The sequence below is a fragment of the Megalopta genalis genome, chromosome 2 (genome assembly GCF_051020955.1).
Source record: "Megalopta genalis isolate 19385.01 chromosome 2, iyMegGena1_principal, whole genome shotgun sequence".
Taxonomy (NCBI): Eukaryota; Metazoa; Arthropoda; class Insecta; order Hymenoptera; family Halictidae; genus Megalopta; species Megalopta genalis.
In genome coordinates, this window is record NC_135014.1 from 18586818 (window position 1) to 18607706 (window position 20889).

The following is a 20889-nucleotide window of genomic DNA, read 5'->3' on the forward strand; positions in this document are numbered from 1 at the left end:
ATCATTGCAGTTAAGAATACCTCTTATGGAACATATGTACCTTCAAAAATTGAATCTTTAAAAATAATCTTAAGAAACTGTTCGCTATAGATTTCTTTTTATTCCTATATAAATGCCTTGCACTGCTGTAATATTTATTATGCACGACTACATATTATAAACCATCAGAGTCTTCGACTATAGATAGTTTTGTTAAATTCTGTCAGATTATTGGCAGCGTAATGTTTCTGAAAATGATGCAACATTATTGTTCACATACTGGCCAATGTTTTTATTTCTAGATAGCATGCACAATATTCATTATTTGCACTAGCTGTTAGCACTTAGCTTGTAGCGATAGCTAAAACGTCATTTGTTTCGTTGGAGTCTGAATAAAAGTTGTATATTTATTCCTTTTCGTTGAAATAAATGTATATAAAATGTGTAAAGTTAGAAGCTAATTTCCTGAAGCTAATGAATATTAAAACATATTTCAGGGTCATTCAAGTTTCATAACTCATATCGACTGGTCGGTGGATGGACAATACTTGCGGAGTAACAGCGGAGATTATGAACTGTTATATTGTAAGTAATTTTATAGTAAGTTAGGTTGAATGTACAGCGTGTTAAGAAATTATATTTCATGACCGTTACAATATTTACCGTTATAAACGTTACAATCTTTGGAACGCTGAAGACTTCATAAAAATAGTTGCCGCAAGATTAATCTCGAGTATGGTTTTCAAGGTCAAATTTTTTATTATTACATTGTATAGTACTCGTTAGGAGGAACAATGAAACAATATATTTTTATATGTTTATTTATATTATTTATGTTATTTATATTTATATTTTCGCGAAATCACTAACTCGTCAATATTGAGACTGAAGAGAATGGAATAGCATTCGTATTTAACAGGATATTATCAGAAATCTCCGCCATGTGTCAGACTCATCAAAGTATGGCAAGGAGTTAATTAAACGAAGCATTTAACAATATTGTTCTACTATTTTAATATGAAATCGTTTAAAAATGTTGCAGGGAACCCAGGAGTTTGTAGGCAAATTCCACAGCCTTCGATGTTAAGGGACGTTCAATGGGCAACCCACACTTGTATTATATCCTTCGAAACAATTGGTATATGGCCAGAAGGCGCAGACGGCACTGATATAAATAATTGCTCTCGTAGCGGCGATTCGAAGCTTCTAGTAACTGGAGATGACTTTGGCAAAGTCAAATTGTTTTCATATCCAGCTTGTCAATCAAAGGTATGTAATGCTATCGTTAGCAATCTAAATAGCATAAATACTTCAAAGTGGATATTCTAACTCCAACAGCATATATTTAAATCTTTCCAACAATTTTTCTTAGACAAATAAAAGACTTTGAAATAAATGAAATTTGTTTGTTTCAGTCTCTTTGTCATACATACGGTGGTCACTCGAGTCACGTCACGAATGTATCATTCCTTCATGACGATACACGATTAATTTCTACGGGTGGAAATGACACAGGCGTTTTACAATGGATTGTAAATTACTAACTCTCTTCAATTGGTGAAATTCAACATCGTGTTGACTTATCTTTGAAGGGTCTCTGATGATCACATGGTTGAGAAATCAACTAAATAAATAAGACGAATGTAAAACCAGAAATGAAATTATGATTATTGACTATGCACATTAAGTTTACCAAAAAGTTCTGTCCGTTTATGAAGTGAAAGAAAAAAATAAATTTTTCATATATTTAATAACGTGACGGCAATTTGTAAATACCATTTTTGAAAAATATATGTCTCAAATGAACATGTGCATACATATTGAAACTTTAAATGACATTATCGGAAAGAACTTTTTGGTAGACCTAATAGTTCTAAAAGGTTATGCAAACGATAAAAAAAGATTAATTCGAAAGGAAATTATAAATCTTTAATATAGGTTACGTACCATTCATGACTACGAGTGAAAAAAACTAATTGTAAGATAGTTATAACGTGAACATTATCATTATTTTCCTCCCAAACGTAACTTTTGCGAGTATCCCTTATCGTGAAATGCGTACGATAAGCAGTAAAATGTTCGTTATAATTGAACAGTTAATAAATTGAGAAGATTTCTATTTAAGAATGTAACAGGGTAATTGAAGGAAAAATTGAAAATGTCCAGTCAGTTGAATTTCTGTTAAAGCTACTCCATAATGAACAACAAAGTGCAAACAAGTTACTTTAACTAAAGAAATCTTATAATAATTTTTAGACATTCTTACGAGAATGCAAACAAGAAACGAATTATGCAAGAAAGTCCTTAGATTGAACACTATAAAACTGATCAGTGGATACTGGGTACAATTATGAAATTACTTGTTACCTGTACCAATTAAGTATCTATCATCAACAAAAAAGTGAAGTCTTGTTGCTATTTCATATTTACAGGTGATTGCCACATAAATCATTCGTTACTAATAATAAGAGAGGCAATGTCAAAGTGAGAAAGTTAAAAATGAAGATATCCAAAAGTTTGCAGTGAAGAGTGCAAATTATGTTTCAATATTTCTTCAATAATGCATAGTGAAGCTGTCCTTTATGTATTCATTGTGTTAATAATTATCATCCAAGCGTTGGAGTGTAAGAAACTGATGTGTCCTTTGTGTAATAATCATTAACAATAAGTGCTATCTAATACTATCAGGCTATTAATCAAAAGATTGGGAAGATGTATTCATAAGAAAAGCAGAAAGATATGTATTTTGTATAAACACTTCTCTTTCACTCTCTTGTTTAATTCTATATATGTATATATAGAATATATCAGAAAAAGAGAGAGAGAGAATTCTCTATATGTAGAGGATATACATATATTGAGAATGTGAAAGCAATTTTCTTTCATTGTTTTCTATGAATGTAGCCTACAAGTTTGTCACCAGTAGAAGTTGCCAATTAGAAATTATGAAAACTATGAGGGCATGATAGAATAGTAGTAATAAAATAAATGACTCAAAACGAATTCTCTTTTAATATCTTATTAGAGATTTAATTTAAATTTTCAAATTTTATTTGATTGTGAAACTTAAATAAAAACCATCTTGTCGTTTGTACCATGATTTCAGAGACACCCTGTATAATTATAGAGTCAACATTTGACTAAAAATGACTTCTTTTTTTTCATTGAACACAATGCTTATTCAAACATAACTTTCTTCACTGTATTAACTGTAGTATTCTGTAGTAGATGTAATAGATGATTATGTTACACTAGGATTTAGATAGTAGAATCTCGATTCAGTAAAGGAACCTCAACGCTTATATTTTGCCAACTCACGATAGGGGTAGTTGAGAAGTAATTAATAAATAAATCTAAGATTGATAGTTGGTAGAAACAATTGAATTTTAGTCATGTTGCATCTGTAATACAAAGTACTCTTTTTATGTCTAATTAGTTACATTTTTTAGGTTCCATAAATTTGTATGCTTGTATGCATTTTTAGTCATATTTTCATATAACCGTGAGAGTTCTTTCGTGCATAAAAGATGGCAGAGAAAAACTTTTTAGAGAATGTACATTCTATATAAATAACTAATCAAATACAAATTAATAGAATGTCTACACAATTCTGAATATTCATTATAGCCGAATATAATATTATGTCATATGTATAATAGTATGTACATGCATTTTCATTATATTCATATAATAGGATCCCGATTAACTGGTCTATAGAAAACTGGGCTATAAATTAAATTGACAAGTGAGTTGATAACTCTTTTAGTAGATTCTAAAATAAGTTTGAAAGTACAGGTTGCATAAAAATGTTTACGAAACATTTACTTAAAACAAAATTGATACGACCAAATAAGAAAGAGTTTACTCTCCCAATTACAACAAAGTGTTATCAAATGAAATAAGAATGAAGTTTGCCCTTATTGTACAAAATTTAAATTTTGCATAATTAACACCAAGAAGATAAGTTTGTGCGATGATTCAATGTTTTGACCACGATTATAATTAATTTACCTGGGTACCTCGTTCTACTTTCTTGTATTCAAGAATAGGAAAATTAAGATTTTTGAGTATATAAATATACTTACATTTGTATTCTATTACTTCAGATCTATAGTTATAGATACTTAAAGAAGTGTTTATGTCTCGTATACAACCTGTAAATATTATCAGATAATTCGCAAATGTTCACATATGGAGTCTTGAGATTGAAATTCGTTCAGAGTTGGGCAGTGATTTCAAACGTTTATTAAACAATGTAAATGTGCGAACAATAAAAAGAATGAAGGAACATTGCTAAATCTAAAGTTTAAATAAACGAAAAAATATTTAAAGAATTTTATAGCTCTTAATGTATTAATAGTAAAACTATCTTAGAAGAAATAATTTGTTTGACTACTCAGAGAATACTGACCAAAGTGAAATTATAAGCTAAAAATAGTTACGAAATAATAAAACTATATCTCTTGAATAAAGTGATTTAGACAATTATTTTGAATATTTAAAGCGATTGATATGAATATATTTATTAACAATTTTTATACAATTAATTATCAAATATTTCTACTACTATATTGAACAAAATATGAAAATAATTCAAGCAAGTAAAGTTATCTATTTCATGAAAATATCAGATATTAATCTAATGGTAGTTTGATAAATTTGCCGTTTATAAAATTCAATAGTTTTTCATTGAAATTTAATTGCGAAGTTATACTTTGCCCAACTTTGGACGCACGCGAGTCTAATCATAAGTCTAATCATAAATTGATATACAGGGTCTGTCATGCAATCGGGATTGGTTATTCTTCTTAACCAAAAGGTCATTATTCTTCTTAACTTCAATCCTTTTCCATGATAGGTATTTTTATTAAAAAATGGTATATTTGTATATTTTGCGTTGTATTAATGCACTTATGCGAGAAAGTTATGTAAGAAAATTGATTCTCTTACAGCATTCAACTTTATCCTCTGCAACTTCTCATCTATAGCTAATTTAACGAGATAATACTCCTAATTGCATGCTAGACACTGTATTTTATGTTGAATGTTAAAAAATGGTTGAAAGTAACACTAGGCTACTGTGGGTTAATATAATCTTATTTCGAGAATAACACAGCCTCGTGTCTATTAAAAAGAAAAGTATCTTGACAGGAAACGTCCATACATCTCAAGGAGGAAGAGAACAGTCGGTAGACTAATTGTGAAGAAAATGCCTATAATAAATTCCTATTTCTACATTTACATATATGTATGCATATGTATCGTCTTCATATAGCACAGATGTAGTTTTGTATCGTTATCAAGAAGTGTTCTAATAACTCAGTCAACCAAATTTGCTTCGACCAAATACATGTAAAACGCTAGATAATGCACTTTGCGCGAAAATTTATGTGAATTTGGTGCCCAGGCTCTGCTTAAAGCCTGTTTAAAGTAAGCAGGTCAGTCATACTCGTGTGGCAGATGTGGCAGCGTTACGAGGTTTGGCCTGGATTTGGTCTGTATTTGGCATGAACACGGCGTTGGTACCAAATCCGTACGATCTGGGGAAATAGGTGGCTCGGTATTTGGCACACACGCGTATTGTCAAATCCAGGACAAATTGCTTACTGGGAACTTTGATATGATACATTTAAAATTTCACTTTGCGTGTTAATCTAACTGTTTAACATTTTAATACATTCATGATTAGTGTCTCCAATGAAATCAGAAACAATTATACACACATTATACATAACAATACAAAAAATTGTATTGTTATTTTTTCCCTATACCCCTGTGTTTTGTATTGTACACTTTACATTATTTAACAACTTAATACATTTCAATTCGATATGAATACTTCAGATAGTATCACACTAAATGAAAGTATACATACTATACATGTTGCAACATTTCGAAGTTATTTTATATATTTTTATTTTAACAAAGATTCTTCATTAAATTGTCTGAAACATGGAATGTTGAAAGATTGAAACTCGAAAAGTTTACTATATGCATTTCTTTGCACTTAGATCCGTTGCCTATGTATCTATCTGATATGCTATCATAATTCCTCCATGAGATCAATGAGGTACAAGATTCGAAGTGATGAAAAAGAGACTTCGTATTGTAAAATGCCGTCCAATAGAAGTTACGTGACATATGTTACGTGCGGAATTCTCGTACTGGGTAAAAAGAGGCCGTCCGGGACGTGATATAAGAAATCCTAAGCGAAGTCGACTGTGCCTCACATTGTCTCTGTATTATCTGAGACACGCACCACAAACTCATCATGAAGGGAAATTGAGGTAGTGTGTTTCTTTGTGAGTCTGTCTGCTAAGGTCATCGGTAGGGTTGCTGCAGACTAATCCTATCTACTTAGGATAAAAGATACTGGTTTCTAAATCGTAGTTTACTGTTAGAAATATGTTGAATGAGCACTTGCGAGGAACAGATTGATCTTACTATCTATTCGAAAAGTATGGAACTGTGGCGAATTAACGTCCAGGAACATAGGACATACTATGCGAATTAATGGATATACTCGTAGAATCTTTGCTGACTTAACTTAATTATTGAACGAAAATTGGTTGTTTGTATAAACGTATTTATACATATATTTTACAATAAGATTTCGTTCAATACATTTCGGAAATGAGAGTAAGTAATTTACTAATTTGCAAAGAACTATCTAATAAATCCTCCATCTCATTTTAAGAAGTATTCTCAGTTCACAGTTCTTGCAGTTCATTGATTTGCGATTACATGATCATTGAAATGACGACCTACTGTCACGAACGTACATGGAATTTGATACCTTGAAGAACAATTCCATAAAGTAAAATCGATATAAATATTTATTTCCTCTGCTACTCATTTTACTTGGTAAGAAGAAAAATAAAGACTATGTTAGCTCTTATTAGCCCTTCTATCATTTATATTTTATACACATAATTGTTCCAGCAAATAGAAGCATAAAATCTGTAGTCGAAAGTTGTTCCAGTATCCAAACATGTGTATACGTGTTTAAATAATCGTAGTATATTTCTTTAAAATAATGTGGAACTATTATTCTCGAAACTCTTCTATATGAAAATTACTATTTTCAAATACCGTGTAAAAGGCTCTGAATCAAACGAAGAACTATGTCACTAGTTATAGGTTTTGTGAGGTTGGAAAGAAATGCAAGTATAAGCTGATTAGTTCAGGTATAATTTGTTTAATTGGCTTTTATATTCTTTCATTCTGATATACAAAATGAACTGTATTCAGACATGTATCCGTAGTTGCAAAACTTTTCAGTTACGTTACGTAAGAGGTAGTAGATAAAACGAGACTTAATGTTCCACGAAGATCAACGTAGTTAACGAATTGAGAAAATGACGAATTGCAAAAAGTAATTTATAATGGAGGGATTATAGCAAAACCATCCTTAAGAAAGTATTTGCTAGAACTCGGTTGTAAATGAAAGTGTGATAGCAAAGTATTTATGTTGTCAAGTTATATGACGATTAGAACGTGTAAATACGGTGAACTGGAGAAACGGCTGATTACAATTTTCTTCTATGTTTGATATGTTATTGTTTTTCCTTTTGGTACGAACTATTTTACCAAAGTCCAACAAAGCAAGGATAATCAGTAGATTTTCACTTACATTTCTCATGTAAGATATATATATAATACATGTATTTATATATTTTATTTATGTCTTGTCGATGGACGTTTACGCATAAGTGTATTTTCAATGTTTAATAAATCGTCTTTATGCATACTTCATTCTCTCATTGATTTAAGCATATTTCGGTATATGCAATTATTAATTCTAAAATAGCAAAACGTGTGACAATGCCTTTATTTAACCCTCGCAGGACGAACATGAGTCACTCGAGGAAAAACATCACAGACTTTGGAATTTGTTTACACTTGCTTTTGGCATGGGTCACAAAATGACCCAGCTTCGGCCTCCACAAGATCCGTCTTCCAAGGGTTAATAGACAATAAGCGTCGATAATATTTAACGGATTCAGTAATGTCACTTTCAGCGAGAAGAAAGCTCATTACATTGTTTGATTCATTTGACGGGATATCAGTTGACGTTGTTACGAGTTATAACAAATTAATCACAGTCTTATTACGATTTTGACCAAAAACTGTAAGAAATCTGTACGCTCTCTCATTCGGTCGGAGCCGAATATTGTCGTGTATTATTATACATCCTGATCGACAGGCTGAATGGTATAGCATTTACATCTTTCTTGCAAAATGATCTGCCGGAACTTTTGGATAATGTTGCGTTGAAGATCCGGCAGAACATGTGGTTTCAAATGGATTACTTGAAGTTTTTACTCAACTTATGTATTTCTTTTGTAAACATTGTTCCAGAACGAGGTGCAACATCGAGACACTGATTGGGCGAATACAGGGTGCTGTTGCAAAAATTACGGTAGACACGTGTATAAGAACAAATCTTGCATCGCGCCAACTGGTTTCTCCAGGTCAATGGAAGCAACTTTGAACAATTTATTATACCATAGTTCTTATAATTTTATCGGCCCTTTTCAGGGCCACTCCATTTTATAAAAATAAACACCCTCAACCCCTCTACAGGATACCTCTACGATTAATTACCTCTGTCTGATTAAGTGATCAGTGTGTTTAGTGACAGTGCAATCAAAGTGAACTTTATGTTATTTTTCCCAACCATTTTTCCCAACGACTCGAATTTTCTTTACACATATATTTTTCGTTAACAGATATATTTATTTTCTGTATGTAAGGTTAAATTGTATGTAAGTAAGATAAAGTATGTAAGTTAATGTATGATAGATAACGTATGTAAAATAATAGATATGAATTAATCAATTGTTTGTTTTATTATTTTATATACACGTTTATAAAAATAAACAAAAAATTATTCAACTCTCGACATTTTTAACATTACTCCTCCCTTAAGTGATAACAAGAACGCCCGGCTCTCAGACTTGAATGGAATCGTGGTCTTCTCGCAGACTTCGACCTTGTGATTACGAAGGATGGAAATAAGTCCAACCTTGGTCTGGTAAAATGCAAAACGTGCTCCTGAAAGAATATCACGAAATGTGTTTTCGCTATATTTACACTAATTACACGAATAAATAACGTGTAATTAACCGTATTACAGTAGTAATTTAATTGAATAAAATATTTTAATCACTATGTGTATCTTTTGAAATAAACTCAAAAACTGAATTATGTTCGCCATATTCTCCAGACATTGTGTCATCGGATTATGATTTATTTCAAACACTATAACAGTTTTCGAAGAAGTTTCACAATATCGAATCACACAGAAGATGTCGCAGAAGACATTTGTGGAGACTAGAACTTACCGATGCAATTTCTGGGTCCATCACCAAAAGCCAAGAAGCTCATAGGATGCCTGGTTGAAATACCATTATTGGTAAACCGTTCAGGATCAAATACCTCAGGTTTTGTGTAAATATCGGGATCGTTATGGATTCCATATACTGGTATCCATATCCTCGTGTCTTTAGGGATTGTGATTTTCGTGCCCTTAAAAGTGTAGTTTGTATTCACCTGTCTCATTAGTATCGGCAGTAACGGGTGCTTCCTTAGCGTTTCTATAGAAAAGAATATAATTTATTAATAATTGCGACATTGCCGAAATTGCAGCGTTCTTTCATTGTTTGAACTCGGGGTCGCCCGCGCGTAACAGCGGGCGGTCCGACTTCTGTGTCCGCAAAACTAGTAATTCTGTTGCACCTTCGCATGAGGATTGTATTGATTATAACGTGTTCTGTGTAACTTATTATACAACTATTCTATAGTGCGAGAAATACTTGCCATGAAACACTGCATCCAAATACTTCAATTCTTTGACTTGGTCGTATGTTAAATTTTTGCCCTCTCTCGCGTTTTTTTCGAAATTTTCTCGAATTTCCTTACGTAATTTGTCTTGTATATCTGGATGTAGTGCTAGTTCATAAAGTGCATGTCCTATTGTTGACGATGACGTTTCAAATCCTCCTAAGAAGAACACAAATGCTTGCGAGGTCAGCAACGAATCCGTCAACTCTGTAATGTGACACAATAAATGAATTATTTTGTTACAACATACAGTAGTACATAAACGGATAAGGCGAAAAGAAAGAAAGGAATAGTTAAAATGCACCGTGGTTGCAAATCATCATCAAAACCATACGTTTCACGTATCGCAATGCATCAGAAGATATACGATTGAACTTCGATTCGTCCGAAAATAATACTTTTTACTAATCCTGACTTGTTCAATATTTGGTAATCTTAATTTAAAGGTACATTAACTGGCACATCACAAAGAAGCTAGTAGTTAACGTGTTAATTGCAGAGCAAAACAACTTGCCAATGTTTTCCAACTGACTCGGATTCCTCCTCAACTCCAAGAGCATATTGATGAAATCAGGTCTGACCACATTTTTTTCTTCCCTGTATTTCATTGTGTCCATAACCACCTTCGTAAAGAAATCAGTGACCTTTGTCGGCTGCAGTAAATGACCTAGTCGTGCGTATATCGCCGGGAAGAATTGCCTTGTCGTATCTCTAATAACCTGTTTCAAGGACGGAGTGAAGATTTCTCTGCCCATCCTGCGAAATTCACTATCCTCGTCCGCGATGGCGTTCATGTCGATTCCAAAGGCACAGGTACCGATCACATCAGTTGTAAATTTCGCTGCTATTTCTCGGCATTCCACAGGCTCTCCCTTTTTTGCCACTGTGTCCAAGTATTTCTCCAAATGTTGTCCACATTCTATCACGAGAGGGAACATTTCTTTAAGTTTACCAGACGTAAACACTGGCGAGAGTCTTGCTCTCAGTGGACGCCATATTTCAGGCTCCAAATTGAAGAGATGCTCTCCTAAACGATCCACCTGCGAATACGTTATTCTTGATTTAATTTTTAATCGAAAAAGAATCATTAACTTTTGTTGTCGTTACTAGCTGAGAGCTAAGGAAGTAGTGCCTGACTGTACACTCGTTTGGTTTTTGTGAGAGTTTATTAGTTGTAGACGAGCCGACGTTTGTTTCACCGCCGACGCTTACAAGGGATGGAAGGTATAGTTATTATGTCAACCTCGTGACTTGGAAAAATTATTTCTTTCGAGAGGCAAACGTGCACCATAGTGAAAATAATAATAGCAACTGGAATCTCGAAGGTTGTGAATTGAATAAATGAGATTCAGTATGAAGTGGTTATGTGGAACCTAACCGGTTCCCCGAAAATACATGAGAGCTCAGAATTAACTACCTAAGCTTGATTCTAAATCCGGTATGCATGCGTATATGCAGTGTTTCAAAATTATGGTACTTTCGGGAAATGAGGAGTTCCTGAGGTCATTTGAAGTAAGCATATCTCTTGAAGGAGAGTTCTGCCATAGGAAAAATTTGTTTCTCTTTGAGTTGTAAATTTATACATAAAGTTTGTCGATTTAACCCGAGAACATCCTGTAGTTTGAACTTCAACATTTAAAGGGACACCGTCACGAGTAAAAAATAAACGTTCAATATTTGGTAATTATAAGGAATAGGGTCTTCAACACAGATTTCAATGACCTTGAAATATGTTGCTAAGGTCATCATTTTGAACAACACATTCCTATCTACGTTACTGCAAAATAAAATACATTTTTACAGTAAAATACTGCGTAAAATACATTTCAAATATAAGATACAATATTTTCTGCTTACACAGTTTCAGCACTATTTACATAGAGACCTCGTTGGGGTTGTTCTTAAAGCGTGGCGACAAAAATTCTTGAAATATTCAAGACTGGTTGTACTATTATTTACACCTCAGTACATTGTCCGATAAAAAGGTACATCACTGGAACTTGTTTATGCACCATATACGTAGTAACAAATTTACTATAACAGTTTCACATTCGATCAAGTGTTTCATTTCGACGTACCAGTATTCTTCAAAAGGTTAAATAATGCAACTGAATTTAAAGATTAATTATTAAAAAGAAGTTTCGTTATTTCCAGAGTGTGATCAACTTTCATATAATTGATTGGGACGTCAATCAGATATATTTATCCATAAATACCTTAGGAAACAAGGGTAGTCCTCGAGACGCAAACAAGGAGAAGTCTCCGATGAGGACATCTTTGACTAGATCGAGATCATTAACAATCAAAATTGGTGCACTGCCTCCGTAGATTCCGAACACTGGCTCGTTTTTGAATTCGTTGTACATTTTCCTTGTGGTATCGCTCATAGACGCTTGTGCCAATGTAGTCGATTTAAGATTTCCAAATATCAGCAAGGGCCGTGGTCCGGCAACGCCAAGCTTTTTCCAATAGTTGAAGGATGAAGTGAGGTAGTAGTAAAATGCTAGGAGCAACACCAGGGCTCCGCATAATATTTGGAAATAGTCCACCATGGTGGCTCAATTATCTGAAACGAGACAAAAATTAGAATCGATTATTAACGTGTAAATTATCACATCAGTGCTCGTGAAAGTTACACCGAACTTGGATAACTTATTTCGAAATATAAGAACAGAGAACGCAAGTGTTATTACAGCAATCATTTCTATAACCCTCTTACTTCTTGCAGAATCTAACAAATTTTCGCTTTTATATTATAACAAAATAATAGAAAATGGTAGACTATAATATGAAATGGTATTTCAAGTTTGATCGGAGATCGTGTCAGTCATTTATGACTTTCACTTCTCAAAAATCGCCTCCTATTTTCGTGAATGGGGTACAAAACATATAGTCCCACTCAAAAATTTACTAAACAAAATAGCTCAAACCAATTACATGTTAAAAGTATCGGATAATGGCCAAATTAAAATCCAGTCAAAAAATATAGAGAAATATCTGCCAATCCTTTGTGCACTAAAAGAAAAATAAACTCAGTATTATATCTATCGAAGGAAACATAATAGTAATTTCAGAGTAGTTCTTAAAGGGATCCCCCTAACAGTAGACATGTAAGAAATAAGGGAACAATTGAAAGAAAAGGAACACATTGCAAAAATCGTATCAAACCTAAAGCATGCGAAAACGAAACACGATATTTATAACAGTCGATTTACATAGAGTAATCGGGTTGAACGCGTGTTCGGGATGAAGACAGCACTTTGAGAGTGCGAGATAGAGGCGGAACGAGACAATAACGGGCGTACGTGGCACGCGTTTGCCAAACCAAGAGGATCGACATGTAGAGTGTACGAACACGAACAGCGTGTGAATGCCGAACCGATAAAAAAAGAGCGAAGACCACGTCAGGGTGACTCGCAAACTCGCGAGAGTGAGATCGAAACCTACGGTCATGCGGCAGAGCGAGAACCGCGGTTTTTCAATTGGCTAGGAACGCTTAATCGCACGCAACGTTGAGATCGTAAGCAAGCGGAACGAGTGAGAGAATCAGGTTAATTCAGCGCAAGTGGTCATTAGACTTTTCCGCGAGATCCGCACAGTTCTCGTCGCTTCAAGGTGGTGCCGCGACTGACTTTGGTCTTGTAAGAAAAACCTACCGGAAAATCCGTGGTTGCTGGCCTTATCACCAACAGGGCCTTGAAACGAACTAGCGGGAGTATGATTGGCGTATTGTCTTGTGTGAAGTGCTAAAACTTACGGAGTATTGAAAGGACGTGCTATCCGTAGGCTCTCTCGAACTCGACTGACCTGCTGAATTGCTGCGGCCAACAATTCGCGTTTTGTTACTCTTCGGCCCTGCGTGGAGTCGCGCGATCGCTTCGACACCTGAAACACAATATACGACATTCATGCATAATTATTATATTAAGTTGATAATAACGCAAAAGTAGTTTTAAATTCTTTAAATATTTTCACGGTTTGATATTCCCTGTACTTATTCTTGTCATATATAGTAAGTTAAATGTTGAAGTGCAGCGCCGGACAAAATGATAGGATGTTTAATATTATTGCGTTGATTCGATTTATAAAGAAACAACAACACAAATCGCTGAGGAAGCGGGAGTACTGGCTAACGATCGGACTATACGACGTATTTTATACAAAAAAAGTAGACATATTAAACGCAAAAAATTGAAAAGAAGACCCCTCTTAAGTAAAGAACATAAGGAAATCCGTTTAAAGTTTCCTCGAGGACATGTTCTATGGGGAAAAAAGGTGGAGATGTAAGAGTTTTCGTGATGAAAACAAGTTTAATTTGGACGACCCTGATGGCTGGAATTACCATTTTCATGACCTGAGATAAGAAGAACAATGTTTGAGTCGTCGACAAATGGGGGCAAGTAGTTTCTTGGTATGGGCCGGCACTGGCTATCGTGGCAAACCTGATATCAACTTGTTATCAGGTCGCATAAACAGCCAAAACTATATAGAACTGATAGAAAATGAGTTTAGTAAACATGCGATCCGAAAAAATTGTAGGCAATAATTATGTGTTCCAGCAGGATAATGCTACAATACACACTGCGAAGACAGTTTGTACATTTTCAGTTCTAAAAATGTGACAGTTTATATACACGAATGGAGAGCAATACAAAGATGTCAAAGAATTCAGAGAGAGTATTACTAAAAATTGTTGTCTCCTAAAACAAAAACGTATTAAGAAATTATATAAACGTTTTCTGAGCGTTTATTAAACGTTGTCGAAAAAAATGTGGTCTCACTAAATATTAATATACCGCCGTATAAAATATTTTTTTAATTAATTGCATTTTTGTAGTAACATCCTATCAATTTGCCTGATTAAAATCAATACATTTTTACATTATTTTCCTTAGGTATCTTTGTGCATGAGATACAGAAATTAATTCAGATTTATTCTGTTCACCTCTAAGGACGTCTACATAGTAATTTAGCAGAGTCGCTAAAATGATGATGTCCACAAATAGAGTAATAACAAAGCAATTCATGTTCTCTAAATTTATTTTCACGAATATCTATACTAACCGAAAGAGTTGTTCCGATGCAGAATCAGCTTTGTCACTGACCGTGGGACATGCTACTGCTTATTGACACAACACTTATCAGAATGAAACAATTTTGTTCATAAAGCGGGAGACATCGCGGAACGATAACAATTTGTCTTATCTCATGTACTATCATTCTGATATAGGTACTTGAACCGGGATGGTGGTAACATATTGTAAAGTCATCGTGAGATGTACGAATGATTTAAGTACCAGGAAGCGACAGCAATGATAAGTTCTAAAAATGAATAAGCAACGCATCAATATGACAAACTTTGTCAGATATTTCGTAAACATGGGATTATGAAGATTAATTGCAATGATATTCCTAGTACACAATAACCGAAGGAGGAGCCTCTACCCGCGAACTGGTCTCCTGCTCCGCCAAAGTAAACAACGCGAGGCGCAAGGGGAATTACGTCTTCTATCCAAGGCGTAAATCTGAAAAGTAGGAGGGATCAGGTAAAGCGAACGGGTGATTCCGCTTCGCCCTCACATCGATTAAACTTTTTTAAACAATATTTTTATTATTTATTTTTAAACAATTATTATTTATTTTTAAACAATTATTATTTATTTTTAAACAGTTATTATTTATTTTTAAACAATTATTATTTATTTTTAAACAATTATTATTTATTTTTAAACAGTTATTATTTATTTTTAAACAATTATTATTTATTTTTAAACAATTATTATTTATTTTTAATCAATACGGTCAGCGTGGAAAGTATTATATTTGTACACTAATGGATTTCGAACAATGCTTCGTCAGATCAGGGTGTCCCAAAATTATCGTATTTCCAAGAAATGAGGTGTGTGGTCCAGAGAGGGTGGCTCGGTCCACTTTATCAGTAGTTCTGTCCGCTATTCTAAACGCATCAGTGATGTCGCAGTTCTGTGACGTCACAAAGCTTAACTTACCTCTAATTTGTAACTTTGAATCAACGTTTGTAATAGATATTAATAAACTGAGCTCAAATTAGCGTCGTCTCGTGTATAATAACCATGATGGATGTAACATGGTTCTTGTTATGCCTTGTTATTATAAATAGAAATAAAAAATTATTCAGCTTTTGACATTTTTAACACGACTCCTCCCTTAAGTGACAGCAAGAACGATCGGTTGTCAGACTTGAACGGAATCGTCGTCTTCTCGCAGACTTCGACCTTGTGATTGCGGAGAATGGAAATAAGACCAACCTTGCTCTGGTAAAATGCAAAACGAGCTCCTGAAAGCAAAGTGCAATGTGTTTACAGTAACAGTAAATAACGTGTCATAAACCGTATCGCTTAACTCTCTCTCTCTCTCCTTCTCTCTCTCTCTCCCTCTCTCTCTCCCCCTCTCTCTCTCCCTCTCTCTCTCCCTCTCTCTCTCTCTCTCTCTCTCCCTCTCTCTCTCTCTCTCTCTCTCTAATTTCATTGAATAAAATATTTTAAAATATACAACGTTTCTGTGTCAATACTTGTATCTTTCGAAATAATCTTAAGAATTGAATTACATACAACACATTCTCCGAACATGTACAATCCAATTCTGACTTTTTTCGAACACTGTAAGAGTTTCCAAAAAAGTTTGATAATATTGAATCGCACAAAATATATCGCAGAAGACAGTTGTGTACACCCTATACATATAATAACTATGTACCATCGATTTACATTATACTTTACCTATACAATTTCTAGGTCCGTCACCAAAAGGCAAAAAGCTCATAGGATGCCTGGTTGAAATACCATCATTGGTGAATCGTTCAGGATCAAATACCTCAGGTTTTGTGTAAATATCAGGATTGTTATGGATTCCATATACTGGTATCCATATCTTTGTGCCTTTAGGAATTGTGATTTTCGTGCCTTTGAAAGTGTAGTTCGTATTAACCTGTCTCACTAGTATTGGCAATATCGGATGTTTCCTTAGCGTTTCTGTATAAAAGAATATAATTGATTAAAAATGACTAAAGCTCCCGTGGCATCTTTCATAAAGCCCAAATTGTTATTTTCGTTGAAATTTAATTTAAGAATAAATAGATGGTAAAGGTTATCATTTTCTAAACTACTTTGTAAGCAATATTTATTTTCAAGAAGTCGGAGCGACGCCACGTACAACGCGTAAAAACTATTTTATTACAATCGAAATTCAATGGTCGATTAATTTCAAGAAATGATGATGTGAATTGTTCACCTGGTTCGCGTGATCTGACCCAATTGGGACAGTATTATTATTAGACTCATATTGGACCCAAAACGTCATAAAAAATTTTGATATTCGAATTGACGTCAGTCAACGTGCTCATGGTGACAGATATCTTTCACACATAATTTTCATAAATGATACTTGATAATTATGTAAACAAACCAATAAAATTGGGAGAAAAATACTTGCCTCGAAACACTGCATCCAGATACTTAAATTCTTTGACTTGTTCGTATGTTAAACTTTTACCTTCTCTTGCGTTTTCTTCTAAATTTTCTCGAATTTCCTTACGTAATTTGTCCTGTACGTCTGGCTGTAATGCTAGTTCGTAAAGTGCATGCCCTATCGTTGATGATGACGTTTCAAATCCTGCTACGAAGAAGACGAATGCCTGCGAAGTCAGAAACGAGTCCGTCAACTCTGTAATGAGACACAATCAATCAATTAGTCAGTTACTTATATATGGTAGCAGACAAAAGATTGTGACCGAAATTATATCGAATGTTATAAATATGTATACTTGTCCAAATGGAACTCAAAAAATACATAGAGTTTCTTACTAACTGTTACAAATCAATATGTCGAATTAAATGCTAGATTGCGGTGGAAATAATTCTTTTTGAAGGTCATATTATTCAAGATCTCAACGTTATCGACGTTTCTCAATGACCTGTAATACCGTGATTTTCACGTAACCTTATATGTACATACAGGGTGTCCCAAAATTATTTTAATTCCCTGCAATGCTTCGGGCCGCGCCGAAAACATGAACACGTTTGCACATGTAAAACTTCCGCAATTTTTTACTACATTTCAGTGATAATTTAAACAACAATGATGTCGACTCTTATTTTGGAATGTCTGAAGAATATTCAGTCTTTTTTGGACCCGAAATAATAGGTACTATAACTGTGGCAGCCGTTTTAATTTACTCATGTTTAAAAAACCCAATGTGTAAATATCATATAAAATTTTTATGCGGCGTGAAGATTAACAAAGTGAAGATTAACAAAAAGTAACCCCGTCAAAGCACGTACGATACTGCTTGCGGACAGAATGAAATGAAAGATTTGCAAACTACTGCAAGTACTGAGTAAAACAACTAACCAACGTTTTCCAACTGACGCGGATTCCTCTTCAGCTCCAGAAGCATATTGATGAAGTCGGGCCTGACCACATTATTTACTTCTCTATAATTCATTGTGTCCATAACCACCTTCGTAAAAAAATTAGTGATCTTTGTCGGCTGCACAAAATAACCCACTCTTGCGTATATCGCCGGAAAGAAAAGCCTCGTCATATTTCTAATAGCCTGTTTCAAGGACGGAGTGAAGATTTCTCTGCCCATCCTGCGAAATTCACTATCCTCGTCCGCGATGGCGTTCATGTCGATTCCAAAGGCACAGGTACCGATCACATCAGTTGTAAATTTCGCTGCTATTTCTCGGCATTCCACAGGCCCTCCCTTTTTTGTCACTGTGTCCAAGTATTTTTCCAAATGTTCTCCACATTCTGCTACCAGCGGGAACATGTCTTTAAGTTTACCAGACGTAAACACTGGCGAAAGTCTTGCTCTTAGTGGACGCCATATTTCAGGCTCCAAATTGAAGAGATGCTCTTGCAAACGATCCACCTGCGAATACGTTATTCTCGATTTAATTTATAAATATAATTTAAAAATATATATTATATTATATATTATATTTTTATGTTATAGTATACATATTATATTTTTATATTATATTATATATTTTATATGAGGGATTTAGAAGTGTTTATGTATGATATCACTGTGGAAGATATTTTTATACATCACATACGTTGTAACAAATTTACTCTATAGCAGTTTCACATTCAATCAGATTTTTCATTCCGACGTACTCAATACTCTTAGAAAGGTTAAATAAAACAATTGAATTTGAAAATTAATTGTTAAAAAGGAGTTTTCTCTTTCCCAGATTGATTAGCTTTCATATAATTGATTAGAATGTCATGAATACCTTAGGAAAGAGTTGTAATCCACGAGATGCGAACATGGAGAAGTCTCCAATGAGGACATCTTTGACCAGCTCGAGATCATTAACAACCAATATTGGTGATCTGCCTCCGTAGATTCCGAACACTGGCTCGTTCTTGTATTCGTCGTACATTTTCTTTACGGTATCACTCATAGACGATTGTTCCAACATAGACGATTTAAGATTTCCGAATATCAGAGAGGGCTGTGGTCCGGCAATGCCAAGTTTTTTCCAATACTTGTAGGGCGAAGTGAGATAGTAGTAAACTGCTAGCAGCAACGCCAAGGCGCCGCATAATATTTGGAAATAGTCCACCATCGTGATTCAATTATCTGAAACAAGACAAAAATTAGAATCGATTATTAACGTGTAGATTGTCACATCAGTGCTGATGAAAGTTACACCGAATTGGATAACTTATTTCAAAACATAAGAACAGAACTTATATGTTTACAGTTAAAAATTTGAAGCAAACGAATTAAAAGATCTTGTATCGTCGTATTATGGTAATGAGCTGTGGTTTATGATATTATCAACAACTTTAACGAAATGTATAATTTCCAAAGTTAAGGTATGAAATTTAATGCGAAAATTTATAATTTTATTAAGTGCAGGTGCTGTTGATTTAACGAGTGGTGGATCCAAACTACAATATAATTCGCGAAACAGTTGTGCAAAAAACGCGTCGGATAGATTTTTAAATTTTGTTTTTAAAAAGTGACAGTACGTCACGCAGTCACCGAACGAGAATAAATTTCATAAATTATTTTTGCTCATTGTAAAAGAGTAATATTTAAACGTAATATAAGATTGCTTTGGAAGACTGTAATTAATTTGCTCACAAATATTGAAAGTACACTGCCGAACAAAATGATAGGACGTATGATATTTCTAAGTTGATATTGCAGAGAGAGAGAGAGAGAGAGAGAGAGAGAGAGAGAGAGAGAGAGAGAGCGAGAGAGTGTCTAAAATATACACATATATCTTTATATTATACGAAAACGTTACAAATATCAAACGTCCTGTGATTTTGTCCATAAGTGTACTTTTCACATACAATAAATGTACATTATTGCCACCACGAGAAATTTCCTAAAATTGGTGTCTACAAATAGAGTATTAACAAAGCAATCCATGTTCTCTAAATTTCCTTTCACAAATATTTATACTAACCGAAAGAAATGTTTTGATATAGAATCAGCTTTGTCACTGACCGTAAGACGTACTACTCTGTATCCGCTTACTGACACAACACTTGTTATAATGAAACGGATTCGTTAATATATAGAGAGACTTCACGGAACGATAAGAATTTGTCTTATATCATGCACTATCATTCTGATGTAGACGCTTGAACCGGGGTGGTGGTAATATATTGTAAAGTCATCGTGAGCAGCATGAACGATTTAAGTTCTACGAAGGGAGGAATGATAATTTCTAAAAATGAGTAAGCAACGCGTTGATACGGCGATCTTTGCCAGATATTTCGTAAACATGGAATTATGAAGATTAATTAGATTGATATGCCTACTATTCAATAACCAAAAGATGCGCCCTCTACCCACAAACTGGTCTCCTGTTCCGCCAAAGGAAACAACGCGAGGCGCGAGGAGAATTACGGCTTCTGTCCAGGGCGTGAATTTGAAAAGTGGTAGGAATTACGTGGAGTGAACGGGTGATTCCGCTTCGCCTTCACGTCGATTAGTTTGTGGGTAGAGGCCCATCTTTTGGTTATCGAATTAAACGGTGAGCAGGAGAGATGTTA

At 34.2% G+C, this 20889-nt stretch overlaps 3 protein-coding genes across 20 annotated transcripts in view; 1 reads left to right on the forward strand and 2 right to left on the reverse strand.

Annotated features, from left to right (window-relative positions):
• The window catches only part of LOC117220656 (echinoderm microtubule-associated protein-like 2), a 70918-nt gene extending 62356 nt beyond the window's left edge, over nt 1–8562 (forward strand). For 10 of the 13 annotated variants that reach the window (XM_076518672.1, XM_076518674.1, XM_033470854.2 and 7 more), the window contains 3 exons: nt 477–564; nt 1022–1248; nt 8341–8562. In XM_076518672.1, coding sequence (XP_076374787.1) covers nt 477–564; nt 1022–1248; nt 8341–8538 — 513 coding nt within the window. In that variant the 3' untranslated portion in view covers nt 8539–8562. Of the gene's footprint in view, nt 1–476; nt 565–1021; nt 1249–1394; nt 7730–8340 lie in introns of those variants that run through there. The other 3 variants (XM_033470853.2, XM_033470855.2, XR_013032669.1) reach the window with 2 other exon arrangements.
• Nucleotides 8563–8812: 250 nt separating this feature from the next.
• On the reverse strand, nt 8813–15277 carry LOC117220658 (putative cytochrome P450 6a14). Of its 5 annotated transcripts, none has more exons than XM_033470859.2 (7): nt 14890–15277; nt 13583–13710; nt 12042–12391; nt 10340–10865; nt 9802–10032; nt 9327–9578; nt 8813–9036 (listed from the first exon to the last, which is right to left on the reverse strand). In XM_033470859.2, exons 3-7 carry the CDS (start codon nt 12375–12377, stop codon nt 8870–8872), a joined length of 1512 nt encoding a protein of 503 aa, XP_033326750.2. In that variant the 5' UTR covers nt 12378–12391; nt 13583–13710; nt 14890–15277; the 3' UTR covers nt 8813–8869. The 5 variants fall into 5 exon arrangements, with proteins under 5 accessions (XP_033326750.2, XP_076374794.1, XP_033326753.2 ...); XM_076518679.1 differs by having other exon boundaries at nt 13482–13710; XM_033470862.2 differs by lacking the exons at nt 13583–13710; nt 14890–15277 and adding an exon at nt 13041–13193.
• A 614-nt stretch (nt 15278–15891) lies between these two features.
• Nucleotides 15892–20457, reverse strand: LOC117220659 (putative cytochrome P450 6a14). Of its 2 annotated transcripts, none has more exons than XM_033470865.2 (6): nt 20298–20457; nt 19107–19456; nt 18214–18739; nt 17296–17526; nt 16584–16835; nt 15892–16141 (listed from the first exon to the last, which is right to left on the reverse strand). In XM_033470865.2, exons 2-6 carry the CDS (start codon nt 19440–19442, stop codon nt 15975–15977), a joined length of 1512 nt encoding a protein of 503 aa, XP_033326756.2. In that variant the 5' UTR covers nt 19443–19456; nt 20298–20457; the 3' UTR covers nt 15892–15974. The 2 variants fall into 2 exon arrangements, with proteins under 2 accessions (XP_033326756.2, XP_033326758.2); XM_033470867.2 differs by having other exon boundaries at nt 20339–20449.
• Between the last annotated feature and the right edge of the window lie 432 nt (nt 20458–20889).